This window comes from Carassius auratus, chromosome 6 (assembly GCF_003368295.1).
Source record: "Carassius auratus strain Wakin chromosome 6, ASM336829v1, whole genome shotgun sequence".
In the NCBI taxonomy this organism is placed as follows: Eukaryota; Metazoa; Chordata; class Actinopteri; order Cypriniformes; family Cyprinidae; genus Carassius; species Carassius auratus.
The window spans coordinates 13,971,035-13,983,449 of record NC_039248.1 but is presented as its reverse complement, the minus strand read 5'-3'; the positions used below and the strand labels follow the sequence as shown (position 1 = coordinate 13,983,449).

Here is a 12,415-nt window from a genome sequence, read left to right as displayed (position 1 = left end):
AGCCTGTCCTCCCACCACAAGGCACCAGCTGCACAAATTGCATGTAGCCTATTATAATTACATGTGCAATACTGGTCATGTTTATTGAATGCATTATGTATAATGCAAATTATTACATTTTAAAGATAATGATTAATTTATCATCTTTAAGTCTGTCCCAAAACAACTGGCGTGAAGGGAGGCAGTGGGCATTGATGCGTCCCTCACTGTCTGTTCAGTCTGGGCTGTGGTAGTAACACTGATATAGTGAATAATCAAATAGGCTAAGCAAACTATTCTGCGTCATTGTAGTCATGGCTACAGGCTCTCTGCGTATATTAAAAGTAAATGTCAGTACTGTGCCTACGTGTACTTAGGACTAGCCTACAAGCTGAATGTTGTTGTAATCTCTCAGTTGCCTATTGATTACAGGGGCCAGGAGTCGAGGTATCATGCTTACCAACCAAACAACCATTAACCCATCTAGAGCAAAGCCCACACACACTTCCCCTCTGAGACTAATCGTTATTTATTTAAGGGAACAGAAATAGCTGCTCCATGTGAGACCTGTATCTGCAGCGGTAGTCGAAGAGATATAAATGAGGATTATTTTTCTTTGTGGGTACCCTCTGTTTTTATGGCATTTTATGTATTTGTGGTTGCAGGCTTCCTTTTCGCCTTGGAGATTTTGATGGAGAAAGGGGAATTTTGAAATGCCAGGTCATGTGGGTGTCGTGATGAAGCAGGAGATTTTATGCGGAACCTCATGTGTCACTTTTTAAAAAAGAACCAGCTGTAGACCCACAGGCTCATAACCCATGCCTTTGTACCCAGAGTTTGTACAGCGTCTGGGTTTCTGTAGAATTTCTAGGGCTGTAAGCCACAGTATCTCCAGTTGGTTAATGCAGATCTCCATCAAGGACATTTCTGAGTAAACAAGTGAGATAAATTACTCTTATGCCCCGAGAAACCTCTATATAGTATGCTCCACTGTGGAAATTAGAGAAAATTTTACATTACTAAGATACAAGCCATATAAAGTCAGTGATAATAATAATAATTATTTATTATTATTATTTATTAGAGAATTAAGTAAGTTGCACAGTTTTGTACAAACATTTATTCTTGTAGTCAGAGTTCAGAAAACAAATCCTTTAATATATAAAACTCTAACATAATATAAAGGATAATGTTTGGCCTTGGTTTCACAAAGAGTGAGATTTTGTGGCTAACAACACAGAGATTTGTGTCTCATAAAATGTATCTAATCAATATTATCTTAATGACGATAATATTCAAATATAGGGTATGCATTTCTTAATATGTGTGACTCCATATTAAAACATATCATATGTATACTCTGTTAAACCATTTACTAAAGTGTGTTCTCTGGAATATTGTTTATTGAGGTGGTTTTTGATTTCCAAGAAAAGCTGCCAATGTGGAAATAAGACAAGAGAGAGGAAACATATTTGCACATGTCCACCATAAAAACAGCAGTTACACAATCAGGTTGGTAATGTAGATTTTGCTGTGTTGCACTTTAAGCTATTGTAAAAATTGACATGTCAAGATAGTGAGATAAGAGTTGTGACTGCAATATCCAGCAGTGAGGGCAAATTAACAAATAAAAAAAATATTATTATTATTTAATAAACAAATAATCACAGTTTAAGTATTATGGGATATATTTATTTAATATTCTCATGCCATTAAACAGATCAACTTCAAAATACAAGTTATTTCTGTTTGTTTGTTTTTTAGTGCTCGTAAAAGACGCAGGAGGGCGCGCTCAGTTAAATATTCGCTTGTTTGGCGTCTTCGGGCCGCCGTACGTTTAAGAAACAAGATCATATGACGGCTATCAGGAAGGATGTCAACAAACGTCAAAGGGAATTAAACTGAGCTAATGCAATAAATCCCAATGCCGGTACAAAACCGGGCATAACGTTTTTTTGGGTTACAGGTCACTTATTTCTTGAAGCATAAGGTATGTTTTAGCGCATTTCGTAAGAACAGACATTGACCAACACAGCTGTTGGAGCGTCAGGAGTTAAGTTGCCAGTGTTTATTTGTTTTTGGTTAACAAATGTAAAATAACAGCGTAGGTACTGTGATTGAAAATTGAAATATCTGGAGCTTGTCTAGATACCTGGATTTTTTTTTTTTTTTTTGTGATCATATCTTTTGTAGTGGTAAATATAATTAATATTGTTTTCTTCACCGTTAGCTTACATATCACAAATAGGGCGAACTGACAGGGCTTGCATTTGTTTACAGTTAAGGAACAGCGTGGGGAATGTTCGGTTCCCACCCTTTTTTTTCTGCTACATGTAGTTTTACATGCCAGTTTTATTACCCACATCAATGCCCTGTCTTCATAACAATGACAAATATAAGCTTAATATATATTCGGATTAGAGTAATTGCTGATATGATATGTTTCACCCTTTTTAGGATGTCATCCACTCAGGCCGGTCAGACAACGGTTGTACACAGGCTTGCCACGTTACTGCGAAATAATGGTATAGAATCAGTATTTAAATTTTCTCATTGTTAAATTCAGCAGTGGGACCAGGCCTAGTTCCAGGCATGCAAAAAATAAAAAACCACACAGCTAAAAATGTAACAAAGACGTTGTCAACGGTCACTCATCTAACTTTTTGCAAGGTTTGGAGTGAGTAGGATTCAAGTTGAGAATTGAATGTTATTATCTTTATGTTGAAGACATGGAGACAAAGCAATGTAATACATATTTATAATTGAAAATTTGGACACTGCTATGCAAGATAATGTTTGCATGTTGACAGAGATAATCAGTTGAATCTGAGAGTGCTTTTGCATGCTGTGCTTCTGAGGATGCTTAGCATGCTGAAGCATTGCATAATGTTCTAATTGGTCTCTCTATAGGTGACTCCGTGCTGGATGGTTCCAGTACTTTCACTCTGCAAGTGGGATGTTTACAGCACCTGACACAACTCTTTGAGCGGCACCTTCTCTCACGAACACATCAGCATGGTTTTCTGGCCCTGCCGTCCCACCCAGCAGACACTGCCTCCCTGCTGGAAGTCCAGTTTCTTTTCGACATGCTGCAGAAGACGATATCACTCAAGGTACTAAAGGTTCTGATGATGCTTTGATGTGTCTATAACATTATGAACTTATTAGGAGTATAGCTTCATTTTGATAGATGGAAGAAAAATGTATTCCATATTAATTATTAGTTCTACATTTTTGTGTAAAGTTACTTCTAAGTGTCTTGTCTTGACTTAAATTTATTACACTGATCCAATACACTGTGCTGTTGTTGCAATTATCTGATCATATGTCTGTGAAACAGCTTGTTAATCCACCTGGTGTGAAACTACAGTATGTTGTGAAAATCTTCCCTTTCAAGTCCCTCAAACACTTAGAGGTATTTCAGAACAAACCAACCAAATTCATTTAGTTATATTTGTTGCTTTATTCTGTAATATTATCCTAAATGGTGCTTTTTGTTTGATTATCTTATTTAGCTCAAGCGTATTCCTCCTCATTGCCTGGAGGGTCTTAGAGGAGTGTATTCTCAGCTGGAAGTCTTCACTTGCTCAAAAAGTGTCAGCTCTCTAGAGGTAATTTTTGCACCAACAAGCATTGGCACAATGGCTATAAATTGAATCATGTTTGCATACAGAATGTAATTGTGTTTGTGTTTAATAGGAGCTTCTCTCTCTGTGTGGAGGCGACCTTAGCTCAGCTTTACCCTGGTTAGAACTTCATACCCTTAATTTCAGTTACAATTCCATTTCCCGTCTTGATGAGTCGCTAGTAAGTATCTCCTGTTTTAAACTTATGACATAGGTAAAATAGAGTAACAGAAATTGGAATCTGCATGTAACAATTTTCTAAATTGTTTTAGAGTCTACTAAATGTCCTAAAGTGGCTTGACTTGAGCCACAACAAAATTCAAGACTGTGCTGAATTTTTGAAGGTAGGTTGCTTTTGTTCTTTCTTTTTTTCATGACTAGTATTAGACTTTTTTTTCACAATTCTTTGTAAATTTTCTTCATGATTTTGAGGGAAAATCAGTGGATGTGTTTGAAAAAATTATGTTAATTTAAAGTTCTACATACCTTGACGGTAACTGAATGTATAATCAAATGAGCCAAAATAATAAACAATCATGCAAGGGGTGGTAGATGTGTAGTCTTTAAAAAGGGCTTAATTGGACAAAATAAGAATAATGAGAATTTATTTCTACAGTATGTCAGTGAAGGGATACCATTGCACACCCAATACAAATTCTAATGCATGATGTTACAATTAGTAACAATTTTCTGTCTCCATCAAGCCTCTTACTGAACTGGAGCATCTGAATTTAGCCTATAATAACCTCCAAAGAACACCAGTGCTGGGTCTCAGTGCCCAAGCCAAACTCACAACCTTGATCCTTAGAAACAATGAACTGGAAACTATCAATGGTAAGTTTTCCATTTTCACTTTCCTCTTTTTCCCAACTTTATCACCCTCAAATGTTGAATTTATTTTAAGCTTTTTAATTGAAACACATGGTGGCTTTTTTACAATTTTGGAGAACAATTTGAAATAAATTACTTGAATCAAAAATGGAAAAATTAAGAGAACGTTAACTGAGTGTCAGCACATCATTTGACAACATATTCTTTATTGTATATTGTTTAAAATGGTATTTTTAAAGGGACACTGAGTAGGAATTACTCCCATCTAGTGGTGAAATTGTATTTTGCATTCAAACTAATTTTGCTCTCCAGCGCCTCGCTTTTTCAAATGCGCGTTGCATCTACGGTAGGCGATATGTACCAAAAAGCTTTGACAGGATGTCTTCTAATAGCACTTCGTCGAGTTTTCCTTCAGGTGAACAGGTGTGTTATTTCAAACAAACTGCAACATGACAACTAACAAACGAATGTTACAGTATGAATTACTGACTGTGGAAAACATGAAATATTGTAATTAGTAGTTATGTCTTCTTTACTCGTTATATTTTCTGAATAATGTGCATTGTTAGATATAAAAAAAATATTGTAATATAGATTGTAACACTGACTTACCTGTCGAGAAGAAAACTGGCCACTTCAGCGTCTCTTTTGAAATCTTTATCCAGCATTAGCTCTTTCCACCTAGAAAAAGCTTCCCCGACATTAACTCTTGTTTTCTGTAATCTACGGTCACGTTTCCTTTTACGTTCTATTTTTGACTGTTTTGGCATATCGCGGCATATGTATGGTCCATAATAAGAATGCAATCCAGACTTTTAAACTTGCCGGTGCAGTTTCAAGCGCCTCTCACTGCTCTGCACCTGCGTTTCTGGCTCTGACCGAAAACGCGCTGTGGAAACGCGTTGGCTTAGTACTTTTTGTCCCTCTCTGCTATTATAGTTTTGCAAGATGGCGGAACTACATGGAAGCCTCCGTCGACCTACCCGTCCCATGTATATAAAGATAATAAATTCTTCATTTACGAGGATTAGTTTAAACATTGGCATAGGTATTTGTACACCATTGAGGGCATATTTATGAATAAAAATATTGATTTTAGATAATAAAATACCTAAAAAGTTACTTATTGTCCCTTTAACAAAAAAATGTAATTGATGCAGTAATTTTTTGTGTGTTTTTGAATAGTGTAACAAACTGTGATTAGTTTGAATAAACCATTTTAGTTTACTAACCTAAATGAATTATCCTGTTATCCTGTATCCTAAAATGCAGGAGTGGAGCAGTTGTCATCACTTCAGTCTCTTGACCTGGCTTATAACCTTCTTATGGAGCATTCTCAGTTGGCGCCTCTGTCCCTCCTTCATAATCTCAGTATAGTAAGATAAACACACCTTATCTAAGTAATGCTTAGCTTAAACTGCTTGTTTCAAGCATATGAAAGTGATTATCCTCAGTCTCAGATTTTATACTTAGCATTTTTATGATGCTACAAATTTGGGTTTGATGAGGATCATAAGTACACATTTGAATACTACGTCTTCTAGCTCAGCCAACTGGATCTTACAATCACAATATGACTATTTTCCTCTGAAGAATGTGACATATTCACTTTTCATTTGCCTTCTACCATGTACCACTTTGACTGTTTTTTTTTGTCTCTTTTCAGTTAACTTTGGAGGGAAACCCTTTATATTTTCAGAAGACACACAGGGTATCGACTATCCACCACCTCTCTCCACGAGCTGCTTGTCAAGGGGTGAGTCTTTCTCTGTTTTCGAACATCTATAAACAGTGCACATCCTCAAAGTTATTATTTTAATAGGTCCCCATGTTAAAGCTTTATTATCAAGTATGGTCAGTCTATATAATGTGGCATACAATAATCTGAAGCAGTCTGTGAATTGCTACAATTAATATTTACATTAGCAAATGTAGTATATCTAAATATACATCATTGATTGTATTCATGTTTACAATGGCAACCACAGGGAGGTGCCATTGCTCCCTTTTTTTCTGATGTCATTCTTAAAGGGTTTGTTCACCTGAGAATGTAAATTAGTCCATCTTCTACTCACCCTCGAAGCATCCTAGTTGTATGTGGCTTTCTTCTTTCAGAATAATCCAGTCAGAGTTATATGAAATATTGTCCTTGCTCTTCCAAACCTTTCAATGGGGTAAGCAGGTGTTTGTTGTCAACAGTTCAGAAGACATGAAATAAAGTGCGCTCAACTGTAATAAAACGTTCCTCACACAGCTCCGGAGGGGTAAATAAAGTCCCCCTGTAGCAAATCCTTGTGTTTTTGTTTTTGTAAGATAAATTTCCAGATTTCAAACGTAATAAACACTTTTTTTCTGTGGGGAACCGGAAGACATACAGGTGGATGTCGTTGTTCTTCAGCGCTGCGTGCTTGTTGATGAGCGTGAGGAGAGAACAAACAAAACGCTGGTCACGAATTAGAAGCACAAAACAAGGATTTGTAAAGAAAAACATTGGATGATTTCCAAATAAGCCTTGCTAAAGTAAGGAAACTTTGTTTCCTTTGCTTCTACATCTCCAAGAGCCAAAATGTTTGTTCCTTTGCTTCTACAGTTCCGCCTGCACATATTCTGCGTCCCACAGTCAGCAGATGTTAGCAAAAAAGTGTTTATTATCAGTGTTTATTGAAATCTGGATATTTATCTTACAAAAATGCATGGATTTGCTACAGTTGGTCTTTATTCACGGCCCGGAGCCGTGTGAGGGACGTTTTATTATAGATGTGCGCACTTTATTTCACGTCTTCAGAACTGTTGACTACAAACACTCGCTTACCCCCATTGAAAGGCTTGGAGGAGCAAGGACAATATTTACATTTACCGTATTTTTCGGACTATAAGTCGCACCTGAGTATAAGTCGCATCAGTCCAAAAATACATTATGATGAGGAAAAAAACATATATAAGTCGCACTGAACTATAAGTCGCATTTATTTAGAACCAAGAACCAAGAGAAAACATTACCATCTACAGCCGCAAGAGGGCGCTCTATGCTGCTCAGTGTAGACTACAGGAACACTGAGCAGCATTTCTGGCAGCATAGAGCGCCCTCTCGCAGCTGTAAACGGTAATGTTTTCTGTTAGTTAATTTCTCACGGTTCATGTCAAATTAATTTTGATAAATAAGTCGCATCTGACTATAAGTCGCAGGACCAGCCAAACTATGAAAAAAAAAGTGTCACTTATAGTCCGGAAAATACGGTAGTCATTTACCAGACGCTTTTATCCAAAGCGACTTACAAATGAGGACAGTGGAAGCAATCAAAAACAACAAAAGAGCAATGATATATAAGTGCTATAACAAGTCTCATTTAGCTTAAACATTGTACACGTAGCAAGGTCTTTTAAATAGTATAATAAATAAAAAAAACAGATAGAATAGAAAAAGAATAGAGCAAGCTAGTGTTAGTATTCTGAAAGAATTAGATTATTGCATATTATTATTATTATTATTATTATTATTATTAATATTAGTTAGATTATTCTGAAAGAAGAAAGTCCCATACACTTAAGATGCTTCGAGGTGAGTAGAAGTTGGACGAATTTTCATTATCTGGTGAACTAACTCTTTCAAAGTAATAGTGAGATGTTTGCTTGTAGATCTTTCTCGCTGTTCTGCAGATGTTTTAGAGTTGTAAACTGATGTTTTAATGTCTTCTTGCATTTCAGCTCCAGTTGGATGGCACCCCTCTGTCGCAGTCTGATTTGCTGGTGGGTATCAAATGTTACTTCATGTGCCTTCTCAGGTCGTTCCACCCTCCTTGTTTCTCATGCTGTATTGTGGGAGGCAAATCTGCTTTTAATCTACAATAGAATAGTGGGCAAAAAAGTGCTTTACTTCCTCTGACCCAATGGAGTTTTTAAACATCAATTGGCAGCAGGCATGGCCCAACAATCACTAAATGACATTTAGTGTTTAGTAAATGTTTGACCGTATGACTGATGTAAAGATTAAAAAAATATTAAATAAATCACGTTTAACAATGAAACAGAAATGTCTAATATGTGAGAATTTAATTTAAAAGACAGACAGACAGACAGACAGACAGACAGACAGATAGATAGACAGACAGACAGATAGATAGACAGATAGATAGACAGACAGATAGATAGATAGATAGATAGATAGATAGATAGATAGACAGACAGACAGACAGATAGACAGACAGATAGATAGATAGACAGATAGATAGATAGATAGATAGATAGATAGATAGATAGATAGATAGATAGATAGATAGATAGATAGATAGATAGAGTGGCATCCGCACTCTCATGACACATTGCTCAAAAAAATCAAATGTGGATGCTTTGTGTGAGAAGTCTTAAATCCGCTGTGCGACTGTTTTCCTCATATATTCATACGTTTACATTTATATTTACATTTACATTTGTTTTTGGACTCTTACGTTGTATACTTACAGTGACACCCAGTGTTCATACAGTATGATGATTTGTTAATAATGATTTGTTAATACAATGATGTTGTCACTTATTTTTATATCTCACAAGATATTCATTGTAATAAACTGTATCAAATAAATGAGAAAACTAATATTGTAAATAATGTAAATAAAAAATAAAAAAAACCTATAAAAATAAATCCTAAAATATTTAGCCGTGTTGGACACATGTCTGTTAGCATAATTACAAGATTTGTTTATTACAAGTAACACCCAAGAGGTAACTTTATTTGTCTCATGGTGGGAAGATATGAATGAACTTCCATTTTCACACAGAAGTATTTGCTATCAGCCAATCTCACCCTTTAACCCTGTCACATAGGTTAAGAAAAAAAATTTGTCTGTTCATATAGATAGATCGATATAATATTATCATTATCATTATTATTATTATTATTATTATTATTATTATTATTATTTTATATATAAGATGTTTCTAAGATTTAATTTATGGTCTGTATTTATTGGTAAAAAAAAAAAAAAACATTTTGTGAACTCTTGTGACATTTTTTTATTTTCATTTATTTAATTTTTCACAGATCTTACCTAAATCTGGAAAGCTGACTCGTCAGATGTCCCGCATTTCTCAACAAGTTTCTATAGAACCTGACCAAGGAGGGCAGGAAGTGTCCAGTGGAGGTGGGGACATGACTGACAGTCTGACTGTAAGCATATCAGGAGTGACCAAAGTTCGGAAGAGGAGAAACAGAGTAAGTACATGTCTAAAATCTGGCCAAAAGTTTTTGTGGTTCCCAGTTAAACTAAATGAACATGATTGTTGATGATGCAAAGCCACCATAAAATTTTATTAAGGTCTGATTGTGTGCCAATTTTTGCCATTTGCAGAACAAGGTAAAGGTGAGGAGAGCCAGTATTTCAGAGCCCAGTGACACAGACCATGAGGTCAGAGTGCAGTCTGCTTTACAAGGTGATGAAAATATGAGTTAAGTCAGCTTGTGTGTTTTAAGCATATGTGTTACGCTTCTCATGTGAAATGTTTGATTCTCTTCAGATATTGTCCTCCCCCATAAGGAGGATATTGAGAGAATGGACAGTTTTCGAGAGCAGTTAGGAGAGGACTGGTTACGCTACCAGCATCACCTTGATGATACTCCAGTGAACCCATCTTTCCCAGTAGTAGACAGTTTAACCTTTAAAGTGAACACCAACGGCCACTGTACACCTGCATCTCTCCTACTTAAAACTAACACACCTCCAACCAGTCTGCAATTGCTCCCCCCTCCACTTCTGTCCTCTGAACTGAAAGAGGAAGAGGACAAAGAAGAGATGGAGAGCACAGACCTGCAGCCTGAGACAGAGTCCACCTTGCAGTGCACAGGCCATAGCCCCCTGAACACTGAATCTACTCTTGAAACAAGTCTAGGAAACACTCAGGCTACAACTGAGGCTTACTCGGACCCAAAACCACCACCAGAGGAAGACGATGATGACAGGGGAGGTTTGTTCTATCCTAGAGATACGTTGATACTGATAACTATACCTTATGTACTGATATTTTAAGTGTGATAGTACCATCATCCACATTATCCGTTTTCTCTAATGAATATGGCTATTTTCAGTGTGGGTTTTCTATTTACATTATATCACTGGATACATTTGATTTATTGATTGATTGATTGATTTTTATGTACACTGCTGTTTAAAGTTTTTTTTGGATTATTATGATATGCAACTTTTTTGAAAGAAGTCTATTACCAAGGCTGCATTTATTTGGTCAAAAATATAGTAAAACAGTAATATTGTAAAAATATTATTTAAATTTGAAATAAGTTTTCTATTTTAATATATAAAAAAAAAAAACAATTTATTCATTTGGCAAAGCTGAATTTCAGCTGCCATTACTCCGGTTTTGAGTATCACATGATCCTTCAGAAATCATTCTTATATGCTGATTTTGTTCTTAACTTAAGTATTATGTTTATTATCAAAGGAGATATTTTTTTTGTGGAAACCTTTTTTTTTCATGATTCTTTAAAAAATGTATCATTGTTTATTTGAAAAAATATTTGTAAAAACATGTTTATAGTATCCTTGCTGAATAAGAGCTTTTAAGAAAAAAAAAAAAAAAAACTACTTATCCAAAACCTTTGAACATTAGTGTATTCAGGCATGTCGTCCTCTTAAAGGGTTAGTTCACCCAAATATTAAAATTATGTCAATAATGACTCACCCTCATGTCATTCCAAACCCGGAAGACCTCATCTTCGGAACACAGTTCAAGATCTTTTATATTTAGTCTGAGAGCTTTCTGTCCCTCCATTGAAAATGTGTGTACGGTATACTGTCCATGTCCAGAAAGGTAATAAAAACATCTTCAAAGTAGTCCATGTGACATCAGAGGGTCAGTTAGAATTTTTTGAAGCATCGAAAATACATTTTGGTCCAAAAATAGCAAAAACTAGGACTTTATTCAGCATTGTCTTCTCTCCCGGGTCTGTTGTGAGCGCGTTCACACACAGCACTACAGTTTAGTGATATCTGGTTCTTTGAGATTGGTTCTTGATATCTCTATCTCTTCATTTATATAAAATCTATTATTTTCATTGTCTCACAACCTGTCTATTTTGTGTCTAGAACTCTATTTCACTTTTGCACTTTTCTTGACAGTGGACCTGTGCAGACCAATGCTGGTGGGGCTGCTCTTAGAGGATGTGGAGAGAGATCAGAAAAGGGCCTCTGAACCGCTTTTCCTACGAGTGCGACAGGGTCACATGCTGGAGGTAGACATGCACCAGGGGTGTGTTAAAACAAGAGTGGAACTAGATAGTCTGCAGGATGTCATCGCCACTGAAGCTACCTGCACAGTGGAGGTCAGATTGCATATTTGATGTTCGTAAGGATCTATAATGTAAATGAGCATCTATGCCTCGATTTCACACTCTGTTTTTACATTTTATAGAAGGTGGAGATGACTCATCCAGCCCTGGAGCTCCACTTCCGGTACATTAGTCGTGAAAGACGTAAACGTTGTTACATAATGTTGGATGACAAGCCACAAGAAGCATTACAGGTCAGAAGGCTCAATCATCATTAGACAATCAGATATGATAAACCATTGCTTGGGATATAATTCTAAAATGACAACCAATATTACACATAGGAGTGCACCGATCCACAAATCTTTAGTATAAATAAAAATTTTGATATCAAGAATTAGCATTTTTTAACTATTAAAAAATGTATAGATGATATGTATAGACGAAGTAAAAATTTGCTTGCAAAGGTGTATTACTGAATCATTCAGAAAATTCTGTGACAGATATCAGTAATAGTTTTTGCCAATAGAAATTAAATATTGGATATCAAGAATTTAATATCAGCTATTTATGTCATTTTTTGAGATATCAGTCAAGACATAATTTGTATTTTTATTAGTGGAAATGCCCCTGATATCAAGAATGCTAGAGACAAAGAAGGATTCACCATCAAGTGCGACATTTGTAGTATAATGACATTAGA

At 35.8% G+C, this 12,415-nt stretch overlaps 1 protein-coding gene across 1 annotated transcript in view; it reads left to right on the top strand.

Moving 5' to 3' along the window:
* The first annotated feature begins 1,793 nt into the window (after window positions 1-1,793).
* The window catches only part of stk11ip (serine/threonine kinase 11 interacting protein), a 29,894-nt gene continuing 19,272 nt past the window's right edge, over window positions 1,794-12,415 (top strand). Inside the window, exons 1-16 of the mRNA XM_026262816.1 lie at window positions 1,794-1,969; window positions 2,437-2,504; window positions 2,890-3,092; window positions 3,320-3,394; window positions 3,495-3,590; window positions 3,679-3,786; window positions 3,878-3,949; window positions 4,310-4,439; window positions 5,709-5,812; window positions 6,103-6,192; window positions 8,142-8,183; window positions 9,475-9,645; window positions 9,782-9,863; window positions 9,948-10,394; window positions 11,564-11,766; window positions 11,856-11,966. Of these exons, the coding sequence (XP_026118601.1) occupies window positions 2,438-2,504; window positions 2,890-3,092; window positions 3,320-3,394; window positions 3,495-3,590; window positions 3,679-3,786; window positions 3,878-3,949; window positions 4,310-4,439; window positions 5,709-5,812; window positions 6,103-6,192; window positions 8,142-8,183; window positions 9,475-9,645; window positions 9,782-9,863; window positions 9,948-10,394; window positions 11,564-11,766; window positions 11,856-11,966 (2,001 nt within the window). The 5' untranslated portion in view covers window positions 1,794-1,969; window position 2,437. The remainder of the gene's footprint in view (window positions 1,970-2,436; window positions 2,505-2,889; window positions 3,093-3,319; window positions 3,395-3,494; window positions 3,591-3,678; window positions 3,787-3,877; window positions 3,950-4,309; window positions 4,440-5,708; window positions 5,813-6,102; window positions 6,193-8,141; window positions 8,184-9,474; window positions 9,646-9,781; window positions 9,864-9,947; window positions 10,395-11,563; window positions 11,767-11,855; window positions 11,967-12,415) is intronic.